At 42.3% G+C, this 22,471-nt stretch overlaps 1 protein-coding gene across 2 annotated transcripts; it reads right to left on the reverse strand.

Annotated features, from left to right (window-relative positions):
* Positions 1 to 3,881: 3,881 nt before the first annotated feature.
* On the reverse strand, positions 3,882 to 21,687 carry LOC311585328 (uncharacterized protein). Of its 2 annotated transcripts, XM_084760409.1 has the most exons (5): positions 21,537 to 21,687; positions 18,987 to 19,018; positions 9,495 to 9,621; positions 9,242 to 9,302; positions 3,882 to 7,217 (listed from the first exon to the last, which is right to left on the reverse strand). In XM_084760409.1, exons 3-5 carry the CDS (start codon positions 9,565 to 9,567, stop codon positions 6,062 to 6,064), a joined length of 1,290 nt encoding a protein of 429 aa, XP_084616535.1. In that variant the 5' UTR covers positions 9,568 to 9,621; positions 18,987 to 19,018; positions 21,537 to 21,687; the 3' UTR covers positions 3,882 to 6,061. The 2 variants fall into 2 exon arrangements, with proteins under 2 accessions (XP_084616535.1, XP_084616534.1); XM_084760408.1 differs by lacking the exon at positions 18,987 to 19,018.
* Between the last annotated feature and the right edge of the window lie 784 nt (positions 21,688 to 22,471).

Here is a 22,471-nt window from a genome sequence, read left to right on the forward strand (position 1 = left end):
TTTTGCTTTGTTTCTAATACCCTAAGATTTTCCTCAGTCCAATATGTAAATCTTGTAATTTTTTTCTCAAAAGCTTTTTCCTTCAAAGAAGCATAAAAAGGAAAAATGATTAAGTTAAAAAAAATAGTAGTCATAATCAGTGAGTGGCACAATCTCTTTTATTTGTATCTCAGCATCATTTAAAATACTATTCAACAAACTCCAAAAAACTCTGCATTATTATGTCTTTCATATTGATATGCCTACTTTTTCAAACCTATGAACCTTAAAACTATTTGTATCTGTCTGTTAAGATTTAAGTCCTTTATGACATAAAAACAGAAATTTTGCCTTTTTGGAGCTTTGTTGTCACTGCTGCTCGGTGAGAGCTGAGCCTCACCCATGCAAGCACGAGTGCCAAGCTAGCCAAGTACGCAAGGTTTTAGGAAAGAACCACCACTGCTAAGGACTCAGTCTTTCCAATAGCTGAACTTTAGGAAATGGCTTGTTTCCCAGGCAGGTGTGACAGGATCAGTTAGAAGCAGTCAGCTCTGCTTAGCTAAGGCCCCTCCCTTTGTCTCCTGCCTGCCCAAGGTGGGGTCTAGGCTTGGGTTGTCTCTTTGGGAGCTTATTCCCCCTGCCAAACTATATAAATTAGGATTTTTAAGGGTGCGGATAAAATAATTTTACTGGGCACCAATAATTTGAATTCATTTTTATTCTTCCTACGGTAATTAATACAGTACATTATTAAGGCAGTAGTTTTCTTTAACAGCTAGTTCCCCAATGACAGACACAGAGATGCTATGGTTTCGTTTTATGCTGCAAGCACTACGCTGGGCAGAATCTGAGCTGCTCTAATCCTAACACCCTTAAAAACCTACATAAAAGTCAATAACTTGCCAATCTGATGACTCCCAGGGCGGCTTCTAATCCATCAGTCTCTTTCTCCAGCCACCTGCTCAGTCCTCCTCCTTGTGTTTTCTCCCCTTTTTCCCAGTTGTCCCGCCTTCCACTTCCTGTCCTTTTGCCCAGCTGATTGGCCAAACAGCTGTTTATTGAGAACTGTTACATCCACTCAAGGCATTCCTCCACAAAATACCAATACACATGAAGTCTGTTAAACACAGAGAGAGAGAGAGAGAGAGAGAGAGAGAGAGAGAGAGAGAGAGAGAGAGAGAGAGGAGAGAGGGAGGAGAGAGAGAGGAGAGAGAGAGGAGAGAGAGAGGAGAGAGAGAGGAGAGAGAGAGGAGAGAGGAGAGAGGAGAGAGAGAGGGGGGGGGGGAGAAACCCAGCACTTGCTGCGCTGGCAGAGGAGGTTTGGTTCCCAGCATTCATATGGTCCTTAAGGGCAGTTCCAGAAGCTCCTCTACCCCCACGGCTGGATGTCAATAACATACATGATACACATGCTTACATGTAGGCAAAACACCCCTAAAGATAAAACAATACATCACTTTATTTATGCATTGCTCATGTTTAAGGAGGTCTGTGTGTTGTGTTGGGTGAGAGATTGGAGGCCTAGAAGGAATAATGAAACTTAAGGACAGTTGGCTTCATAGAATATCTGTTTCCGCTGATAGTTTGAGCTAATCATTTTAAAGCAGAGACTGGGAATCTGGAAAGTATACGCCTGGCTTTGTAGGTCAGAAAAATGAACAAACATTTCAGTGCATGGGAAGGGTGTTTTGGCGTGATGGGCTAGTTTCCAGATCATGAGATTAGGGGGTGTTGTTAAGCTCATTGCAAGGGCCCTGGCAGCCCTAACAAGTTGGAACACACATCCCATCCTCAGTTAGCCTAACACGAGACATCCTAATTGTAAGCCTAAAAGCTCATCTTTGGTGTCTACCTTAACCTTTTTTTTTTAAGGCCAGATCTGAATTTATAAAATAAGGTGACAAATAATGCCTCTTCCATAAACTTTCAAGATGGGGAATATTATACAGATCAAACACAAGTTTTTAATTGGCTGAGGCAGGAGGATTGCCAGAGTTTGAGGTCAGTATGGGTTACACAGTGAATACCAGGACAGCCAGCAAAGAGTGTCACAAGCAAAAAGGTAGATACGTGTAGCTACATTTTACTATACTGAGTGTTGTCACACTCTAAATTCCTAATTATACTCTTAAGCCTATCTCCCCAAGGTTGCTCACCTGTTCAATGTATCTTAGCTAAGGGTCAGGTCCAGTCTCTAACAGAAGACTCTGATTTGAGGGTCAGGATCCCGGGGAAGAGTCTCCAGCCTCAGGACAGATCAAAGTAGCATCTCTTCAGATGGGCTGAGCAGAGCGTCACTCCTGTTCTCTGCCTCTATACTGCCCGGTGGGCATTAGGGTGTTCTAGGACCATGTCTGGTTATCTTGAATGAGTAGTGTCACTGAATTCTAGTTATCAGGTGCAGCCTTGGGTGTATTAGGGATCCTGACTAAGCTATTTTTACATTTCTAAAGAGCTTTTTTTTTTTTTACTATGCTCATTACAGTAAGAATGAGCTTTCACGGTGCTGAGTCTTTAGCTCACTTGGTAGAGTGCTGGCCCAACATACTACAGGATCTTAACTCCTGAGCACTGAACAGGGGTGGTGGTGCACAGGCCTGTAACCCTAACATCCCGGTGGTAGAAACAACACAAAATTCAGTTCAAAGTCATCCTAATTTCGACCCAGTCTCAAAGCACCAGGGTACATAGCAAAAATGTGTAGAAGCCAGACATAGTGGTACGTCTTTGTCTGGATGTACATTTCTTGAGGAAAATGTTAAGTTAAATTTTATTTTGTATGCCTGCTTGGTTTGCCTGCATGTATGTCTGCGCACCACGGGCATGCCTGTTATCCACAAGGGCCAGAAGAGGGCATTTAATCCCCTAAGACTGGAGTAGTTGATGGTTGTGAGTCAGGATGTGGATGCTGGGAAATTGAGCTCACGTCCTCTAGAAGGACAGCAGCTCTTCTGACCCATCAAGCCTTTCCCCTAAGCAGTGAGCTTGACATGGTTTGGCACTGTCAGCCAGGGGCCCAGAATCTGATCTCTTAGTATAAGTTCATAGCTTAGTTAAGGAAAGTTGTTTTGTTTGGCTTCGAGTTCAAATCTTTGTAGGTTCCTATCTGTTAATAGGCCCCTCCCACACCTCCTTAACATCATAAGGGCTGCTCTAGCCTGTAACTATCACAAAGGCCATCTCTAGTCTCTCACTGAGACCCTTCCCAGATTATGTTAATTTTAAGTGAAAAGTCTGAACAAACACTCACCAATCCCTAAGCAGGAAAACCCACCAACCCCTGAGCTCCCCACAGCAACCCACCAATACCTGAGGGGAACCAACCAATCCCTAAGGTCCTTCAAGCTCAAGATTTGAAATCTTATCAATCCTCACTCTGGAACTCTGTGCCCTAGAAAGCTCCACCCCTTATAAAATCCCATATAAAGGCTGTGTCTGCTCAGTTCTCTGCTGTCTTCTCCTGAGAACAGAGGCAGCCCCTCCTGGATCCATTCCTCCAATAAATCTATTTTAAGAGATTTGCTGCTTGGTGTGATTCATCGAAAGAAGCCAAGAAGCCCAGAAGAGAAGATGTGAAGGACTGGGCTAAAGCCCCTAAGCTCCTCAGCTCAGCTAGGTTGGGGAAATCCTCGGAAGCTGCAACACTTCTGCTAAGGAAGCCTCAGAGCTGTGGTTGCTGGGCTCACAAGTCTCAGGATACCCTTTCCCACCTCAGAGCTGTGTGGCTCCTAGGCTTCAGACTTGTGAGTTGTTGTGGGTTTCCTGAGCATCTTTACTGTCCAAAGAGAAAGGCCAACGATACACAATTCTAAATAAAAATAATAACAAGGTTATTTCCCCTAACATAATTTTCATGTACAACTGAAAACATATTGTCTCCCCAGAATAGGTGTCAAAGTCCCTTGAGAAATGTTTATTCATTTATTATACCATAATTAAATATGACAATACATAGCAATACCCAGTACTGATATTAAGTCAATAAATAAATTACATGGTAAAGGAAGAGTTGAAAGAAAACATGAATATCTTAGCTTTGTTTCCTGTTGTAGTGATAAAATATCCAGGTAAAGGCAACATAAAAGAAAAGGGTTTATTTGGCTCATAATTTCATCACATTATATCCACAGTGAAAAGCAGAGAGCAATGAATTAATGGACGTATGCTTGTGCTCAGCTAGTTAAATCTCTCCAGTTTCATACACTCTCGTACACCAGCAAGGAAATGGCCATCCCGGCAGCGGGTGAGTCTTTCCAGCTCACTTACGCAATCAAGATGAACTCACATAGGCATTCTCAGGGGGCCTACCTCACAGCTAATTCCAGATTTTGTCACACTGGCAATCAAAACTGTCAACTATAAAAAATAAACACATACTCTCTGTTGGTTTTTGAGTCAGAGTCTCCATATGCACCCCTGACTGTTCTGGAACTCACTATGTTGTCCACATTGGTCTTGAACTCACACTCATTTGCCTTTGTCTTCTGAGTGCTGGGATTAAAGGCGTATGCCACCACACCCAGCCTAATATATATATATATATATATATACTCTTAACAAAATAACACTGAATATAGTTAGAATCCTCAGTTTTATAACTGGTCCCAAAGGTGTGCCATATTTATGTTTTTTTTTTCTGGTGTCATTTTGTATTTCCTCCTCTTTGGCAAGCACTAAGCATCATTTTATATTTGAGCCTGTTTGGACTTAGTTGTAGCTTCCCATGAGTTTTAATCACCAGATATGTTAACACTAAGGGAATCCAGTCATAGTGTTCCTTGCCTCATGTCCTTCTTTGATTTGCTGTTGTCGAAACACTGATCAAAATCAATTTGAGGAGAAAAGGGTTTTAGATTACACTTTACATTCCAGCCCCAAGAGAAGCCGGAGTAGACTCTAAGGGCAGGAACACGGAAGTCGGATTTGGAGTGGCGACTATAGAGAAAGGCTTTACTGACTTGTTCCTCACGGCTTGCTCAGTCTGCTTTCTTATACAATCCAGGGCCACCTACCTGGAGTGGCATTACCAACAGTAACCCTGTCACATACATCGTTAGTAACAACAATAATAAATGCCCCCTAGACTTGCCTACAGTCCAATCTAATGGTGTTCTCTCTTACCAGATAGCTCTAGCTGTGTCAAACAGGCAAAAGATAATCAGCATTGCTGACTGGTAGCCTCCATTGCTGGCGGGTAGTCTCACTGCTCCCTGGTCGTGTGGATCTGTCACTTTAGTAACTGGTTTTTTGTTAACTCAAAGGCACAAGGAACCCAGAGCGCATGGGGGTGAGGTGTATATGAGTGTCTTAGCTTCCAGGTCAAGGGAATGGCTGTTCCTCCTGGTGGAAGGACAGTCCTTTACTGAACCATAAGATCCACAGAACAGGAAGCCAAAATGTTGCTAGTGAATTCCAGGGATGATTTCTCCCCTTGATTCCTGGACTCATGAAGAGAAACAGTATCATATATCACACAAGATGCCAATTTAGAGCACATCCATCCTTCTGGAGAACCTTGCCCTAGAACTGTGACCTACTGCCAACTCTTCTGTGCTAGAACTACATCTCAAACAAAATTCTTCAAAATGGTAGGGAACATGGGAGGGAGGGGGAAGAGACTCCCTTGCACCATTTGCTTAAGCAAACTTCAGAGAATTCTACGTCATGCCACCATTTATTTACAAGAGTAAAAATAAGGAATAAGTATTTCAGATATCTATTTAAGTAATAAACTAATGAGTATAATTTTTAGGACATTTCCTTCAGGCTATCTAACTTTTGGAGCATTCTACATAAATTACTTTGCATTGAACCTTTCATAATGTACACTTATAGTACTCCAAAACCTGAGGAAATTTCATAGACCTTTTAAAGTATTTCTTACACTCAACAACTTTCTGACGTTTCTGTATATGTTTTGATATTGGATGCAGTGTTAATTTGTCCTTTTATAGTTGTTAATTTAACAATATGACTGACTAGTAGCAGCCCTCATAACTTCATATTGATACTTGTTTTCTTCCTCAAACATGGTCATGATTTTTATAGGCATTCAATAAAGAGGCCTCCCCATATTTTATGCTTAAGAATTCTCTCTAGTGTGGGCCTTTTCATGTATTCTAAGGGAACCACAACGAGTGAACGCTTTCCCACACTGCTTACATATGTAGGGTTTCTCACCCGTGTGAATTTGCTCGTGTCTTTGACAATCACCCAAGGCAGGAAAGGTTTTGCCACACTGCTTGCACGCATACGGTCTCTCTCCACTGTGAATCCTTTCATGCCGTCGCAGCGAGCTGTAGCCACTGAAGGCTTTCCCACATTCCTTACAGTCGTAGGGCTTCTCCCTCGTGTGAATCCTTTCATGGCGCTGAAGAGAACTCTGTATAGTGAAGGCTTTACCACACTCCTTGCATTTATAGGGCTTCTCTCCAGTGTGAATTCGTTCATGTATTCGGAAAGTACCAGAAGAGATGAAACCTTTCCCACACTGTTCACAGACATAGGGCTTCTCACCACTGTGAATCCTTTCGTGATTTCGAAGGGAAGTGCGAGTAGTGACAGCTTTATTACACAGTTTACAAACATAGAGCTTCTCTCCAGTGTGGGTCCGTTCGTGTACGCGACAGGTACTTGAAGAAATGAAGCATTTCCCACAGTATTTACATACATAGGGTTTTTCTCCACTGTGAATTCTTTCATGTCGTGGAAGTGAACTTTGACCAGTGAAAGCTTTCCCACAATACTTACAAACAAAGGGTTTCTCTCCACTGTGAATCCTGTCATGGCGTCGAAGGGACCCACGACTAGGGAAGGCTTTCCCACAGTGGTTACATAGGTAGGGTTTCTCACCAGTGTGAGTCCTCTCATGTCTTCGAACCTTGCTTGAAGAGGAAAACGCTTTCCCACACTGCTGACATTTATATGGTTTCTCTGTGGTGTGACTATTTTCATGCTTCATAAAGCACTCAGGGTACATGAAGGATTTCCCACACTCCCTAAATTTATAAAGGCTGTCTTCATATATCTCATATTCATATGGCTTATGTCCTGTTTGAACAGGAATATGCATGTTTAGGGGAGGAAGGCCAATAAGTATGTCTTCACATAAATTACTTCCACACAGTTTTAGTCCATGAGGGGCTTTCTTGTTCACAACGGTATCTGGAAACTCACTCAAGATTTCTTCACATTGTCTGCCTTCACTGGGTTCATACAATAATTTTACCACTCTGTTTCTGTAAAAAGTAGAAGGTGCATTGCTCAAATTTCATTTATAAGTTACCAGTCAAGTTCATATTTTACCTGGCTAGAATTCTTTAACACGAATGCGCTAAATGTTCCGCAGGATTTCTAGAGGACATCTAATGTGAATTTATACAGATGTTAACACTTTTACCATGTAAAATATAAACACCAAATGTCCAAGTCATTATGTGTGCTTATTTATTTATTTTTAATTATTTGCTCTGGCAAGTCTTCTTTCTTGCTGATGCTCAAGCTGGCCTTGAACTCACTACCACCAACTGCTAGGCTAGTAGTAACTAGTCGGCACTGAAGGTGCCTCTCTATGACATATATTCTTTGAGCAAAATGCTTCCACAAAAATGTTTTCAGTTAATCCCAGCACTGTCAGAGGCAGAGGCAGGCAGATCTCTGGAAGTTTGGTCTGATCTACAAAGCGAGTCCAGGACAACCAAGGCTACACAGAGAAACCCTGTTTCAAACAAAATAAAACAAATATCAGAATTTGATATATTTGCATATATGTGGGATATTTTGAAGAGGCAAACAAGTGGGAAAAAATTCTTTAAAGCTTTTAAATTATTATAACTGGGTAAGCAGGGAGAGGACCATGTGAAGGCCGGAGGACGATTTTGGGAAGTCAGTGCTCTCCTTCTACTTTGATGTGAGCTCGGGGGTTGATTTCAGGTTCATAGCCTTGGGCAGCAGAGAGCCTTTGCTCGGTAAATCATCTTGATGGCCGTTTCTTTCTTTCTTTCTTTTAAAATATACTTCACACTCAAAGCCTAAAGACAATGTCACACATTTTTCACTTTTATTATTTACACATTAAAACGGTATTTCTTTTCATTGTATTTTGTGTGTGTGTTCAAATGTGTGTGTGTCTAGGTATGTGCACACAAGTATAGCGCCTGTAGATCACCTAGAACAGTACAGATGTCTGTGAGCCTCCCAACATGGATGCTGGGAACCAACCTCGGTTCTGTTGAGGAATGATATTGGAGTGCTTAATCCTTAGTCCCCTTCATTTCTTTAGTGTGTGTGTGTGTGTGTGTGTGTGTGTGTGTGTGTGTGTGTGTGTGTGTGTGTGTGTTGGTGCTAAGAGTCATGGGTGAGTATGTATGTGCCACTACCTCAATGTAGATATCAGAGGACAACCTGCAAGAGTCGGCTGTCTTGATTCACCATGCATGTTCTAGGATGGAACTGAGGCCATGAGGCTTGAGGGAAAAAGCCCCTTTACCTATTCAGCCTTCTCATCAGTCCTTACCGTGTGCTGGGTTAGGGTTAGGCATGGGTGGGTGGAAATGAGAAAATCAGGTATCCTCTTTAATCATTTTCCATCTTATCCCCTTGGACCAGGGACCTCTTACTGAATCTGGAATTCATGCTCCCTTTCTCACCATTCTAGTTAGGCTGATAGTCAGGAAGCCCTAGAGATAGTGAAGTCTACACTTCAGAAAAAGAAAGCAGGTGCTGCGGATCACTGAATTTAAATATTAATGCTCACACAGCAAATGTTCTTACCCCCTGACCCTTTTATCTGTCCAGCTCACATTGTTTTAAAATAATTTTGTATATAAAACAAATTTTGTGAATACTAGATTATCAGAAAGTCAATTATATTATCTTGCTAGTATATTATGTCACCAATTCTCTATGAATTTTTATAAAAATTGTTTGGGAATAAATTATTTTGAAGTTGGGCGTATTTTAAATTTTTCTACATTCTTAAAAAAATTTCCCTTTACTGTTATTATTTTTTTATGTGTGTAGGTGTTTTGCCTGCATGTGTATCTGTGCAACACCTATGCGCAGTACTGAGGAGGACAGAAGAGGGTGTCCAGTCTCCTGGGACTGGGGTTATAGATGGTTGTGAGCCACCACCTGGGTGCTGGGAATTTAATCCTGGGTCTCTGAAAGAACAATGTTATTTATTTATTACAGAAGCTGTCTCTCTACTTTTGATTCCCAAATTCTTGAACAACATTCCTCTTATTTGGACAGGACAGATTACCTTCGATTTCTTCTAGAATCTTCATCATCACCTTTAATCATCTGGCCTTCCTCACTTTGTCCTAAAATGCAGATCCAGAAAAAATTATTATGAAACCAATCTCTAATATTAATTTCTCTAAGTTCATTGTACAGCACATTGTATATGCCTGGCACATTTACCATTCACCACATTTACTCTTTATATACTAATCACTGAGCAGCACTTGTAAACAAGGCCGAGTTGTTCTCTCATTAAGCACATTCATCCTTACCTATAGCAAGTAGGTTTCTGAAGGTTTCCTGCATCACATCTGTGTAGAGTTGTTTCTGGGAAGGATCCAACATATCCCACTCCTCCAAGGTGAAGTTCACAGCCACATCCTCAAAAGTTAGACAGTCCTAAGACATGCCACATCAAGAAGAGTAAGAGGCACAGCATTGCTATGGAGACGGATTCTGCAAGAAGTTCTCCAAAGGTCATGCATGGCACTCTTCTGTACCATGTGCACCCTCCCCCTCTTACACAGCAATTCCTGTATGGGACGGGAACTCCTTTGCTAAAGAAATAACCAAACAGGAACACCAACTATGCTGCTGGATCTTACAGTTTTCTTGGTATGTTTTAACACCTTGCAGAACAGTCCTGCTACGTAGTGCACACACAGCTAACACCAGCTACCCTGAATCCACATATTCTTAGAAATGACTAAATGCGAAGTTTGATTTTTGTTGGTGTAGACATTGCTCTTAGGATGGATGTCAACAGACTGATAGTAAGGGTGGGGAGTTAAAATGTTCCCATACAGTTTCTGTACACAATACGTTATTTGCTTAACTCTTGTTTTCCCTCTCAATGCTTGAAATTTTCCAACATGATCACCAGAGGGAGACCACTTGATCACCCCCAAAGTGTCATGCGAATAACGAGTCTTTACTGAACTGTTCTGACAGTAATTATCACTTTCTGTCACAACCTGTTATTTAGAGAATTCAATATTTTTATTGTGCCTGCGCTAAGAGAAAACTTCTGGAAAATAGTGGGTTTCTTACAAAGTAACTATAGGAACCCTGGAGAGTAATTTATTAAGCTAATGAAAAACATTACAGAACAACAAAAAAAAAAAAAAAAAAAAAAGAAAGAAAGAAAAAAAAAAAGAAAAAAGAAAAGAAAAAACCAACCACCATGCCAAAGAGCAATGAAATAATAGGAATGGTGTCACAATTTTAGATTGAACTCAATGAGTTCAAGATATCAACCTCCTCCCAAAAAGTTATTATTTTTTTATTCAAGTGACTGCATATAGGAAACCCAGCAAGGACAAATACCAGTCATCCCTCTCCCCCAGAACAAGAGAGAAGGTGTGGTCCCTACACCTTTTTCCTATCGAAGTGGACCCCCTCTTTATCCAAGTAGTATCCGAGCTGCAGTATCCAAGTGGCTGAGCCCATCTTCTCTAGAGTAGGGTAGTTACCAGCCTGCTGCTCCTTAACCCGCTTCCCCACGTGTCTTGGACAGGAGAATGCAGTCAAAAGGGAGGATGAACTCTTGGGGCTGGTAGTAACAGTGATGGTATCTAAGAATGAACATTGAACAACAACAACAAAAACAACAACAACAACAAAAACCCCACAACTATCCAGAGGCAGTTTGTGAACAGAAGAAAGGATGGAACCATAACCTTGGGAGGAGCATGGGTTGTAACAAGGAAGAGCGAGGAATACAGTGATCCTGCCCTCTGTCTCCTGAAACAATACCTGATGTGTGCTTTTTCAAGGGATTGGGGACAGACCTATAGAGACGTACAAGGATTGGGGTGAAGATAAATAATCTAGCACATAATTAGATGCTTCAATTGTTTCTTGTTCCAGCACCCCAGTAAGGCTTAGATTCTTCCTGCCGTTTCTTGGCAAGAATGAACAAAGCCCAGAGCAATCATTACTTGGTCTGTCTTATGGTCCCTTTCTGGGGTGGAAATGTGTTTGTCTCCACAGGAAAAGTCTCTACACAACAATAACACAACCCTGTCTGACATGAGATGAGTTTTGTTGGGGACAGGCTATATGGCCAATGTTCTTCCATCTTGTCAGAACCTAGGCTCCTATTTCTCCAGCAGTCTGTCATTTACCAGAAACCAGTTGACCCTGTCATGGTTCGGCAGTTAGACACCTGTTGTGGTTTATTGTGGGGGATGGTCATTCTACGACCCCTGAGCTCATAGCAAGAGCTACTTCTTTCTGGCTATAAACTAGCTTTTCCAGTAAGACTACTGGTAAAATCAGATTAAAGGCCTGCTGCCTGCGAGCAGCAGTTCCCGGAACTTTTTTCTGACTGACCAGATCTTTTACAATTTCCCTTTCTCTCTGGAATTTCTCCCTCTTCTGTGATTATAACAGCTGTAAAGGTAGACACCTGCTTGAGCATCCAGAGTTAGTTATCCATAGCAACCCTCGCTTACGCAAATACCCATACCCCAGTGCCTATAAAAACTCTGTGAAATTTTTCAATAAACGGGGCTTGATCAGAATCCAGACTTGCCCTCATTTCTTTGTGTCTCCTGTCCCCCCACTTGTCTGCCCCCTCCACAGGTACCCACTAAAGACTCCGCAGGCCAGGTCAGTTGGTGCCCAACGGGTCAGAGCTTAATACAACAGACAAACAAAACAGTAGCCGTGTCTTCTGTGGAGGTGTGAAGGACGTGTGCTTGGACATTTCACAGTGACTGTCAGAAAGAATGGACAGCAGATAAACACATATCACAAAAAACCCACTGTCACTCACCTTGTTATAAAAATTTTAATGAGCATCTTGTATGGGAAATCGGAGACCAGGGAGCTAATAATAGCACTTTTAGAAAGCTGCACAGCAATTTTTCAGATATATTACCCAAGTCTCCGATGGAACGCTGAACCCAGCCCAATACTATAGGTACTAGCTACTAAGCACACACACTCTTGTCCCATCTGGCCTACACTCACGAGAGAGGTTCCCACAGCAGGAAAACACCAAACAGAAGATTAAAGACAATGCATTTATTCTTCTAGCAGAAACTGATGACACTGAGGATATGGGATCTTGTTGTCCTATGCTACAGGCTCCTATTAAATTAGGACTTACATGTTGTTAAACCAATGCCTCAGTGATTCTGATAACTTGTTCTGTCTGTTGCTCATGAGAAATACCAGGAAAATGTTCACCTCCATATTAACTCCACAAATCTCACACAATTCCTGAAATATCCACCTGTAATTTTTTGTTTTGTTTTTGTTGTTTTTTCTAGACAGGGTTTCTCTGTGTAGCCTTGACTTTCCTAGACTCATTTTGTAGACCAGGCTGGCCTCAAACTCACAGAGATCTGCCTACCTTTGCCTCCCCCAGTGCTGGGATTACAGGTGTGTGTCACCATGCCTGGCCACGTGTAGTTTTTAAAACAACATCTTCAACATTTCCCTCTAATTTAAGGGTGCTACTCATTTCTCTGAACACTGTCTACAGGAGCTATTTAAGGCAAAATCAAATTTTATAGAAGCAAGTGGTAAGAAGGCACTGAGGACAATACAAGGCCATTTAGGTAGATCCGTATGTAATGATTATACAATAGAGTTAATATGGGACAACGAGGCTTAACTCAATTATGTCAACTCAAACCACAATAACCTGGGTCAAGTGGCACCCACGGATAGTACTATTTCCCACTATTGACACATTGGCTGATTTGGTTCCTAGTGATAGGCAACTCTTATGCTGCTCTTCTGAGGATGACGTTAACCGCACCATGAACAGCCAGTTTTGTGCACGCATGCAATCCTATTAAATGCTATCTATTAGAATATAAAGTTCAACAATGGAGAGATGTAATTAAACATGCAGGCAGAACGGATACTGAGCAAGATGTTATAATTTTTATATATAAAATATATATGATATATAACATATATTGTAATTATGCAAACTAAGAAGGTGGTAGTTATAAGGACAAAGCCAGACTTTAACAAGTATAGTCTCTTCTAAGATAGAATAATGTGTAAAGGGTGGGCGGGGCACAGTTTCAATAAAAGCTACAAAGTAGCAATTCTATTACTATTTTGCTACACATTACACTTTCTATTAAGTGACTACTACTTGCAGTAAGCACAGCAAAACCTTAGAAACAGACCAAACTGGCTGAGCGGGTGTCATTTTCATAAACAATTTCATTTAACTTCCCTAGAAATATCAGTAATTTTAATATACAATCTGAAGACTACTTATCTTTAGATAGCTATGTCCACATGTACTGCTTAAATTCAGGCTCTTATGCTAAGTGGAAAAGAAAAATTGTTTTACAATGAGAAATATTAAATCTTTGGTAAAAGAACATGAAGAGAACATGAAGAGCTACATATGAAATGCTCAATGTCAAAGATATACAATCATAAATTATGTTGTTAGTATGTTTAATGCTGGACAATAAGCTAGGTTATCTGAAGAGTTGGTAAAAAAAAATCTATAAAAAAATAAAATACTAAATTAAAATACTAAATTTCCTGCTAACTTTGACTTATCTACAGTCAAAAAAATCACCTACCTTTTCCACTGTGTAAAAAAACATGCACTTGATGATAAAGTATTATGAACATCACCAAATAAGCAACAAAATAAACACAGAATAATTCCAAATGAACACGCCAATTCCAACAAGCAGAGAAATGAAAGAATGGGTTGGTTTTACAACAAATTTAGCTAGCAATACCATACTTGCTATAGACTGAGACAAAGAAACCACAGTTTAAAACCATATTAATTGCACAATTATATCACTCAAACCCCAAAGGACGTAAAACCAAAGTGATAAACAGTTTGCAAAACTGTTAAAGAGGAAAAATAGAAAAGGAAAAGGAAAAGGAGAAACCCTTGCATTAGCAAGCTCTATGTATGGAACTGAATACAACCAAAGCAAGCTTCTTCATAGTGTGCATGGGAACACACATGCTGTCATTCGAAGTAAATATTAACAAATACTTTATCTTAAAAATCCCTTAGGGTATCAAGATAGTTCAGCAGATAAAAAGTGTTTGCCATGATACCCCGGTGACATGAGTTTAAGCACCATGCCCCTGCAAAGCTGGGAAGGGAGAGTGGCCCCCATAAAAGCCTCTATCCTCTGATTTCCTCTACTTCTTCAGACCTTAGCTTTCTATCTAGTCAGGATATGAGCAAGAACATCACCAACTTTTCGTTGGGTTGGGTTTTTTGTTTTTTTGTTTTTGGACAAGAGAGACAGGATCTCCCTCTAGAGCACTTGCTGAACTTGACTTTACTATGTACATCAAGTTGTCTTCAACCTCATGACTACATTCTTGCCTCAGCTTCCTGAATGCATGGTTTGCAAGTGTGTACCCACACAGAGCTTAAATATCACCATTTTATCCTTAAATCAAGAAAGACATTTAAAAGCAGTTTTGTAAACTATTATTTTATAGAAACACAATTTTACAAGGAAAACAAATGTGAGGTCGGTTCACAGGATGAACCCATGTCTGAGCTTAGAGACCATGGTCACAGTAAGTGCAGGCCAAGGTGATTCACTTCTAGTAAATCAGGAAATGCTCAGCATCTAGAAAACGTCATTCTGAAAACTTTCCCTTCTTCATTGTGAACAGCTTCTTCCTGTACAAAATCAATTCAGAATGCCCACAGTTACTTGAGGATCCTCAATTGAGCTGGCATTTTTATGCCATCAGTGTTGTTAACAGATCCCCCAATACCAGTGTGATGTCCTACAAGATGCCTAAGGTATGCTTGGGCACTGAAGATAGAAAGGAGTTTAAATAAAGTTAATTTGAAGTTAATGCTTTTTCTGTTGCTCTGGGCAACTGGCTTATCTCTATAGATGTGAGGTGGTCACAGGTGACAGATAGCAGCATGGATTAATACAACAGGTGTCTAAGAGCACAGAGGAGGATATCTGGGTCTATACAGTCTTGTTTTGATTTCAACATGATACTGATTGTATGTTCAATGATAATGGTAATATTATTCATCCTCTTTGAGAGAGGTTAAAGTGAAACAGAGCTAGGTAAAAGAGAGACTGCTAAATTAAATCGGCCTATACGTATATGACTTCAAACTGCAGTACAAGCAGGTAACTTGTATTGCCGATCCAGGACATGGAAACAGATCTGAGACTCTGAGACATGACCACCTATGCATAGACAATAATTCTTGTTGGCTACAGAATCCTCATGACATGTAAATGTCACCTTTTATAAGCCATGAATGATGATTTACAAATGTCTTTCTTCTGCTCATACAAAGAGCAGAAAATATTCTTAATTGATCTGTGCATCCTCAACGTCTCATGCATTTGTTATTTTAGAACTATATATTACTTGTGAGAAATTACATGTTTTTAGAACAAAAGAACTGGACTCTGGTGATGCTGGAGGAAAGCTGACAAGATTCATCCTCCAGAATGACGAGACCCTGGCACACTGACTCCTGCATCCTGCATGGCCCAGCCACAGGCGCTTCAGTTGCTGATCCTTCAAAACCGGCTCCCAGCACAGCTTCAAAGAAAGCTGCTGACCTCAATTGGTCCAGCCCTTCAGACTGTTCCAAACACACTTCTATTAAGCCTGGAGGTTCTCAACCTTTAGAGACCGGACAACAACTGTTATGGAATTAGCCATATGTTGCAGGATAACCATACTACAAATCAAGGGCTTAAAGAAGCCAGATGGAGGGCCCAGGGGGGCGCTCCTTATAGCTCACTCAGATGGGGAAACTGAAGAGACAGTGGAAGAGGAAGTGGAAAGGGAACTGGGTAAAATGGGGTGTGAGAAACAAGGAGGGGGATCAGATGTAGGCAGAGGAGATAAGGGAGGTTTGATGTTCTAGAGAGAAAAGGGAAACCGAAGGTAGGGGCATCGCTGAGACAAGATGGAGACCTGGGACAGGGTAGGCTACACGGACGTGGGGATGTCTCAAGCTAAGTGCCCTAGAAACAGGGGACATGAGACTGAGGAGGGCACCTTTTAGCCAGGCAGGACTTATAGTGATGGGACAGGAACACTAATCCACCTACAAAACCCTGAAACCAAAAATGACCCTGCCTACAAGTGCAGGGATAAAGACAGAGACTGACAGACTGTCCAACCAATGTCTGGACCAACCTGAGACCCACAGCACGGAGAACGCCAGCCTCTGACACCGCTGATGGTACTCCACTACGTCTATAAACAGGCGTCTAGCATAACCGTCCTCTGAAAAGCCCCACCCAGCTGCTGATCGAATCAGATGCTAAGACCCACAGCAAAGCATTAGGCAGAGCTTGGGGAATCCTGGGGGGGGGGGGGCAGAGACAGACAGAGACAGAGAGACAGAGGTGGGGGCGGAGGGTAGGGGGCGATAGAAGGACATGGAGGGGACAAGAAAACCACAAGAAGACTACCAGAGCCAACTAACCTAGGCCCATGGGGGCTTACAGAGATGGAAGTACTAACCAAAGAGCCTGCATGGCTGGACCTAGGCCCCTACACATATGTAACTGATGGGCAGTTTGATCTTCTTGTGGGTCCCTTAGTAAGTTGAGAGGGTGTTGTCTATGACATGAACTCTGCTGCCTGCTTTTCTATCACTTCTCCCTAATAGGGCTGCCTGGCCTGGCCTCAGTGGATGAGGATGAGCTCAGACATATGAAGGGGGGAACTTCCCTTCTCTGAGGAGAAGGGGAGGGAGGACGGGAGAAGAGGGTGGGAGGGTGAGACCCGGGAGGTGAGGAGGGAGGAGCTATGATCTGGATCTAAAGTGAATATATATATTAAAAATAAATTTAAAACATATAAAGAGTTCGGGCTTATTCCTACTGCAACACTGTTCAGTCAAGTCTTTCTCTGATTACTGTGCAATCTTAAAATCACAGTCAAGGAATGAGCAAAGGACAATAACAATGACATCAGAGAAGGCACAAGTCTCCTCCTACTCCAACAGCACAACAGTTACATGTGGATTCTTTCTAATACGTTCTAATATTAGAACATATTAGATACATGGAGATTTCTTTTCCACTATATACATCACTGGCCTGTAGGGTCAAGGTCGTGGAGTTTAGATGTCCCTTCTCATGAATTTGAGAGATTTGCAGGAAAACAACTGCCACAGAAAATACAGAAGACACAGGAACCCAACACCACAGCAGCTCCCATCCACAGTCCAACATAAAGGTGAAAGCACCCACAGAACCCTCCGGCGGTCACAAGGTAGGGAACCCAGCATAGTGAGGGTGGAGCCGCAGCCAGGAAACTAGGTCTCAACAGAAGGATGGAGTCCCATGGCCCAGGGAGCAGAGGGATTGAGAGCTCCCCTGCCTCACCCCTAACCTCTCGGGGAGAGGAAGAGGGAGCAGTATTAGCTTCAGATCATTGGCTTACCACAGGAAGCCTGCCCACCTCACATGTCCAGCTCATGCTCACCATGTGTGCGCCCAGGGCCTCCTGTGGTTCCAGGTCTCCCTGCCACAGAGACTAAGTCACCAAGACTTCCTTAGTGGACAGCCTTGCACTAGTATGACCATGCCAGGAAGAAAGATGTTGGGTAAAGAATTTCTGCTCCACCCATCAGCACTCCAGAACAGACAGTTCCCAAAACCTTAGGCACATCTTATAACTGCGTCCTAGGCTACTAGCTGGCCTGAGGCCTGGCTCTGGTTGAGCACAAGAACTAAACAATTAGACTCTATTGCTGAAGACAACAAACACTGTAGTATCAAGCCAGAACCTTGTGGATGACAGTTATCAAATGTCCTCAACAGCAGTGACTCCTGTAGTCTACAATGTCAGTTAAGATGTGCCCATTGGTATAATAGTGGCATGGAAGCGATGATGGTAACCCGCAGTTTTCTGATTGTATTTGAGAGCCTCCCTCCAGGGTCTAAGTGCCAAGAGTAAGTAACTCTTGAAAACGTATCCCTAGAAAGGATGTCTATTACACCTCATCCAAGGCATGAAGAACATCACAAAAGAAGAAGAAGAAGAAGAAGAAGAAGAAGGAGGAGGAGGAGGAGGAGGAGGAGGAGGAGAAGGAGAAGAAGAAGAAGAAGAAGAAGAAGAAGAAGAAGAAGAAGAAGAAGAAGAAGAAGAAGAAGAAGAAGAACCAAAAAGCATTGTGTATGCGGTCTTCAGGACTCATGAACTCACAGCAGCTATAGTTACCTACATATGACCTGCTGAAAGTGGGGATGCTCAACATTCCATTATTAGGCCCCATCCTTCCTGAGGAACTACCAGAAGTTAATGGCTTGTTGGGAAAGAAAGAGTTACTATCTTCGGAGATGTAACCACTGATAAATTAGTTGTCCAGGCTTCAGTAAGTAACTCTCACCCATGCTCATTCAGGTAACCATAATTAAGGTCACAAGGTCACAAACACAAACAAAACAGTGACAGTAGGAGGGGACCAGGGTTCACAGGAGAAGTGGGATGGAGGTGACCAAGTGTCACAGCAGGTGATCAAAATATTATGTATACAAAATTATAAAATAAAATAAAAAGTGCAGAAGTGACCAGTACCTGAAAGAGGTATGTTCCAAGACCTGCAGTCAAAGACTAAAATCAGGGCAAGTAGTTAGGCTAAGGTTTTTTCCTACACATACATATGAGAAAATTTAACTTACTAACTAGTCACAAGAAAATATTTACAATAATAAATAATGCTGAAATTGGACTATAATAGCAATATATGAGTCGGTTTCTTTCTGTCTCAATATGTCATAGTACACCGCACTCACCTTTCTTCTTTGGCTGATGTGATGTCACACAGCTGTAGATATAAGGTTATTAAAATGCTGATTTCTGTGTACCCTATATCCGGTTGCAATCCTTGTTCTGAGAATCTCCTGTCTCAATGTTGTGTAAACACTGCTCCCCAACTGTCCCCTGATATACAAATAAAGCAGCTTACAGCCAATCACTGAGCAGGGGACAGTAGGGCTGGACTTCCTGCCAGCCAGGGGAGGAGGAGTTATAAGAGGAAGTAGGGGATTCAGCCACAGGAGAGGTCCAGATGACCTCAGGAGAGGAGCTGGAGCAAGGAAAGCTATAAAGCTCAAAGTTCAAGCATCTCTAGAATGTACACTGGGAAGAAATCAGATTATCTTAAAGGGTTAAGAACAGTTAATAAGGGCCGGGCCTGGTGGCGCACGCCATTAATCCTAGCACTGGGGAGGCAGAGGCAGGCAGATCGCTGAGTTCGAGGCCAGCCTGGTCTACAAAGTGAGTCCAGGACAGCCAAGGCTACACAGAGAAACCCTGTCTTGAAAAACCAAACCAACCAAACAAAAAAGAATAGTTAATAACTGCTTAGTTCTTGTGCTGTGAAGCTTGTTAAAATAATATAATAAGAGTCTCAATTATTTGTGTAGCCAGGTTAAGAGAGAAACTGAGAACCAGACAGTTTTATAAAAATAACTTTTAACATACAGCTGCTATATATGAAGTGAATGATGGACTGGCATAGCTGTATAGCTCATGATGTTACTCAGAACTACCTTTTTTTTTTTAAACTGCATCCTAGGCTGATCTGGAACCAGCTATGTAGATGCTAGATATGGTAACATAAATGGCAATACCCTCACTTATTTACATACTAAATGTGCATAGAGAAGAAAGAATCCCCCCTCCTTTTTGAGACTGGGTCTCTCTATGTAGACCAGGCTAGCCTTGAACTTAAGAGGTCCATCTGCCTCTGCCTCCAAAGTGCTGTGATTAAAGGTGTGCACCACCAGTTCCAGGCTGAAAAGATGGAACTCCAACTTCTACACCATAAACGGTCATGATTTACTCCCCTTAACTTCCTTCTTTATTTTTACAAATGGGTCGTTTACTCATTTCATGCTGTTGACATCACTAAATGTCCCCCACCTTCTTATTTAAGACACATGGAAACTCTGCTACAAATTTCTAGAACTAGAAATGGAACTGTGGCTCTGGGTATATTGCTCTCAGTTAGTATTATGGGCCATACCCACATCTCGCCCTGAAGAGTATGCTTGCCCATATGCAAGCTGCGTTGTTTTGGTAGCGTTTGTTCATCTACCCGATGGGCTCTGGACTATGATTATGTTTTCTTGACATAGGGTCTCATTATATAACCCAGGCTAGCTTCAAACTTACAATGTTCCAAGAGTGGGGATTACAAGTTCCGCAATACATCCATCCTGCTTGGTTGTGGTTTCAGAATTAACATTCCAGATGACGAGGGACATTAGACATTTGTACATAGGTATTAAAAATCCACAGCTGACTTCATTTAAACCCAGCACTCAGGATGCAGAGGTAAGTAAATGGTCTTTATTACTATGAAGTTCCAGGAAAGCAAATGACAATCTGTCTTAAAACAAGAACAACCCTATGTGAATAGCGCAGTTTTTGTATTAACTGTCCTCCACACATCCCGCAAAGTATTCATCCATACTCAAAAATCATTTTTCGTTTTGCATATGGCGCTAGGTTCTAGGCAAATATTCTCTGCCACTATACTGCATACCTAGCTCCGTTTTATTTTAAAACATGCTTTAAGTTGCCCAAGCCGGCCTTGAATTCCTTGCCATCCTGCTTTAGTGTCTTGATTAGCTGGAATTTCAGGCCTGAACCCCCTATGTAGACCAGTCTTAATCCAGCGAAAGTAAAACGACAAATCGCTATAGAAGGGGGTTATAATGTATTTTTATGGCACCAGGACACCTAACTGGACGTGTGGTTTCTTAATCTATCTCCAGTTAACTTATTCGAAAACACTGAGTGTCTACGCCGCTTTTGTTTTTGAGACAGAATCTTGCAGCTAGCTCAGGTTGGCCCAGAAAGTGGGATACATAGTGCAAACTGGCCTTCAGTCTGTGATCATCTCGCATGGAGCGGTATTGTAAGCACGTGCTAACATGCTTAACTAGATATACTTTTCAGGAAAGGCCTCGCTGAGAAGACAGGATAACAGGATTCTGCAAGAGCTGATGTGGGCTGCCAGGGTCCCGCCACCCAGAGAGCCGAGAAACCTTAGGTCACGCAGCACCCAAAGCAAGGTCGGGTACAGAACTGTGGCAGCGACCCGGGGAAGACGCGGCGCCTCCTACACTCGCCGCAATGTTCACCACATCTGCTCACTATCCCTCTTAGGGGCTCAAGAGGGCTCCAGAAGTCGGCTGTCACCGAGGCAAAGAGGCTTGACCATATTCCCAGCCCTCTCTGCTGACCAGCCCGTGCCAGTAAGAAAGATGGCGGATGAGGAATATCCGCTCTTTGCCGGCGTTCCTGATTGGACAGCAGGCCGCAAGGACACTTACCATGTCGGAACCCCAAGTTTCCTGAGGCCCCTAGGAATGCTCCTGTTGTTGGCAAGTCACACCGCCACGGACCCTGAAGGGCCCCCCGTATCTCCCTTAGCTGGTAAAACAGTATCCCGGCAATATCCCAGCGAGTAGAAAGATGGCCGGTGAGGAACATCCGCTGCAATTGGCGCTTCTGATTGGATAGCTTGTGCTGCGCTCCGCGGTACTGACTGGATAGCGGTCAGAGCCCACCCCTGCCCCTACGCTATTGGTGGTAAGCGCTTATTGTTATAAATAGGGCACAAATGCCACAATGCAGCCACAGCGCTGATTTACTGTATTATGAACACAGTCTTAGAGAAAGGGTTCCTAGGTCTGCCACATAGAAAAAGAGATGCCAAGCCAAGGCAGGCTACACTGGAAAAGAAGAGAAGCTGTCACACTTGAGACGTTTGGGATGATGTAGTTTGCATCATAGCAAAAGATTTTCCCTACCTTTTCACCCAGTCCATACATTTTCAGTCAAGAAAAAGTATATGCCGAGAGTTACTTGATGAACATGAAAAGTGCAGTTGCATAGTAGCAACCACAAGGTCATCTAGAGGTGCAGGAACCAGTTTGTTTGCTCTGCCAATTAAAGCAATTTTATTAGACTTTTAAAGAAAAATTCCAGGGAAGCAAAGCTGTACGTCACAGCACCTGCTGGAGTAGGAGACCGGAGAGAAGAAAAACAAAACCATGCCATTTGAGTTAGTTACACCAACCTGGTGGTCGGCCACGCCCAGGCAAGCACTCATATTGGGGGCTGAGGGGAGGCAAGGAAAGCAAGGAAGTCCAATGCCAAAGATTAGGTGTTACTCGGACACATGACAGGCAGACAGATAGAAAGGGAGGCCACAAATAGATAATAAAGATGACAAATGTCCAACTTTCTCCTCATATTACTAAAC

This window comes from Acomys minous (genome assembly GCF_964271855.1).
Source record: "Acomys minous genome assembly, chromosome: 15".
Classification (NCBI taxonomy): Eukaryota; Metazoa; Chordata; class Mammalia; order Rodentia; family Muridae; genus Acomys; species Acomys minous.

What these genes read in the sequence shown, in the direction of transcription:
- LOC311585328 (XM_084760408.1), bottom strand. An exon ending in CAGAAACCTACTTGCTATAG is followed by an intron (nt 9,303 to 9,494) that starts GTAAGGATGAAT and finishes TCTGCATTTTAG; the next exon opens with GACAAAGTGAGGAAGGCCAG. An exon ending in GATTCTAGAAGAAATCGAAG is followed by an intron (nt 7,218 to 9,241) that starts GTAATCTGTCCT and finishes TACTTTTTACAG; the next exon opens with AAACAGAGTGGTAAAATTAT.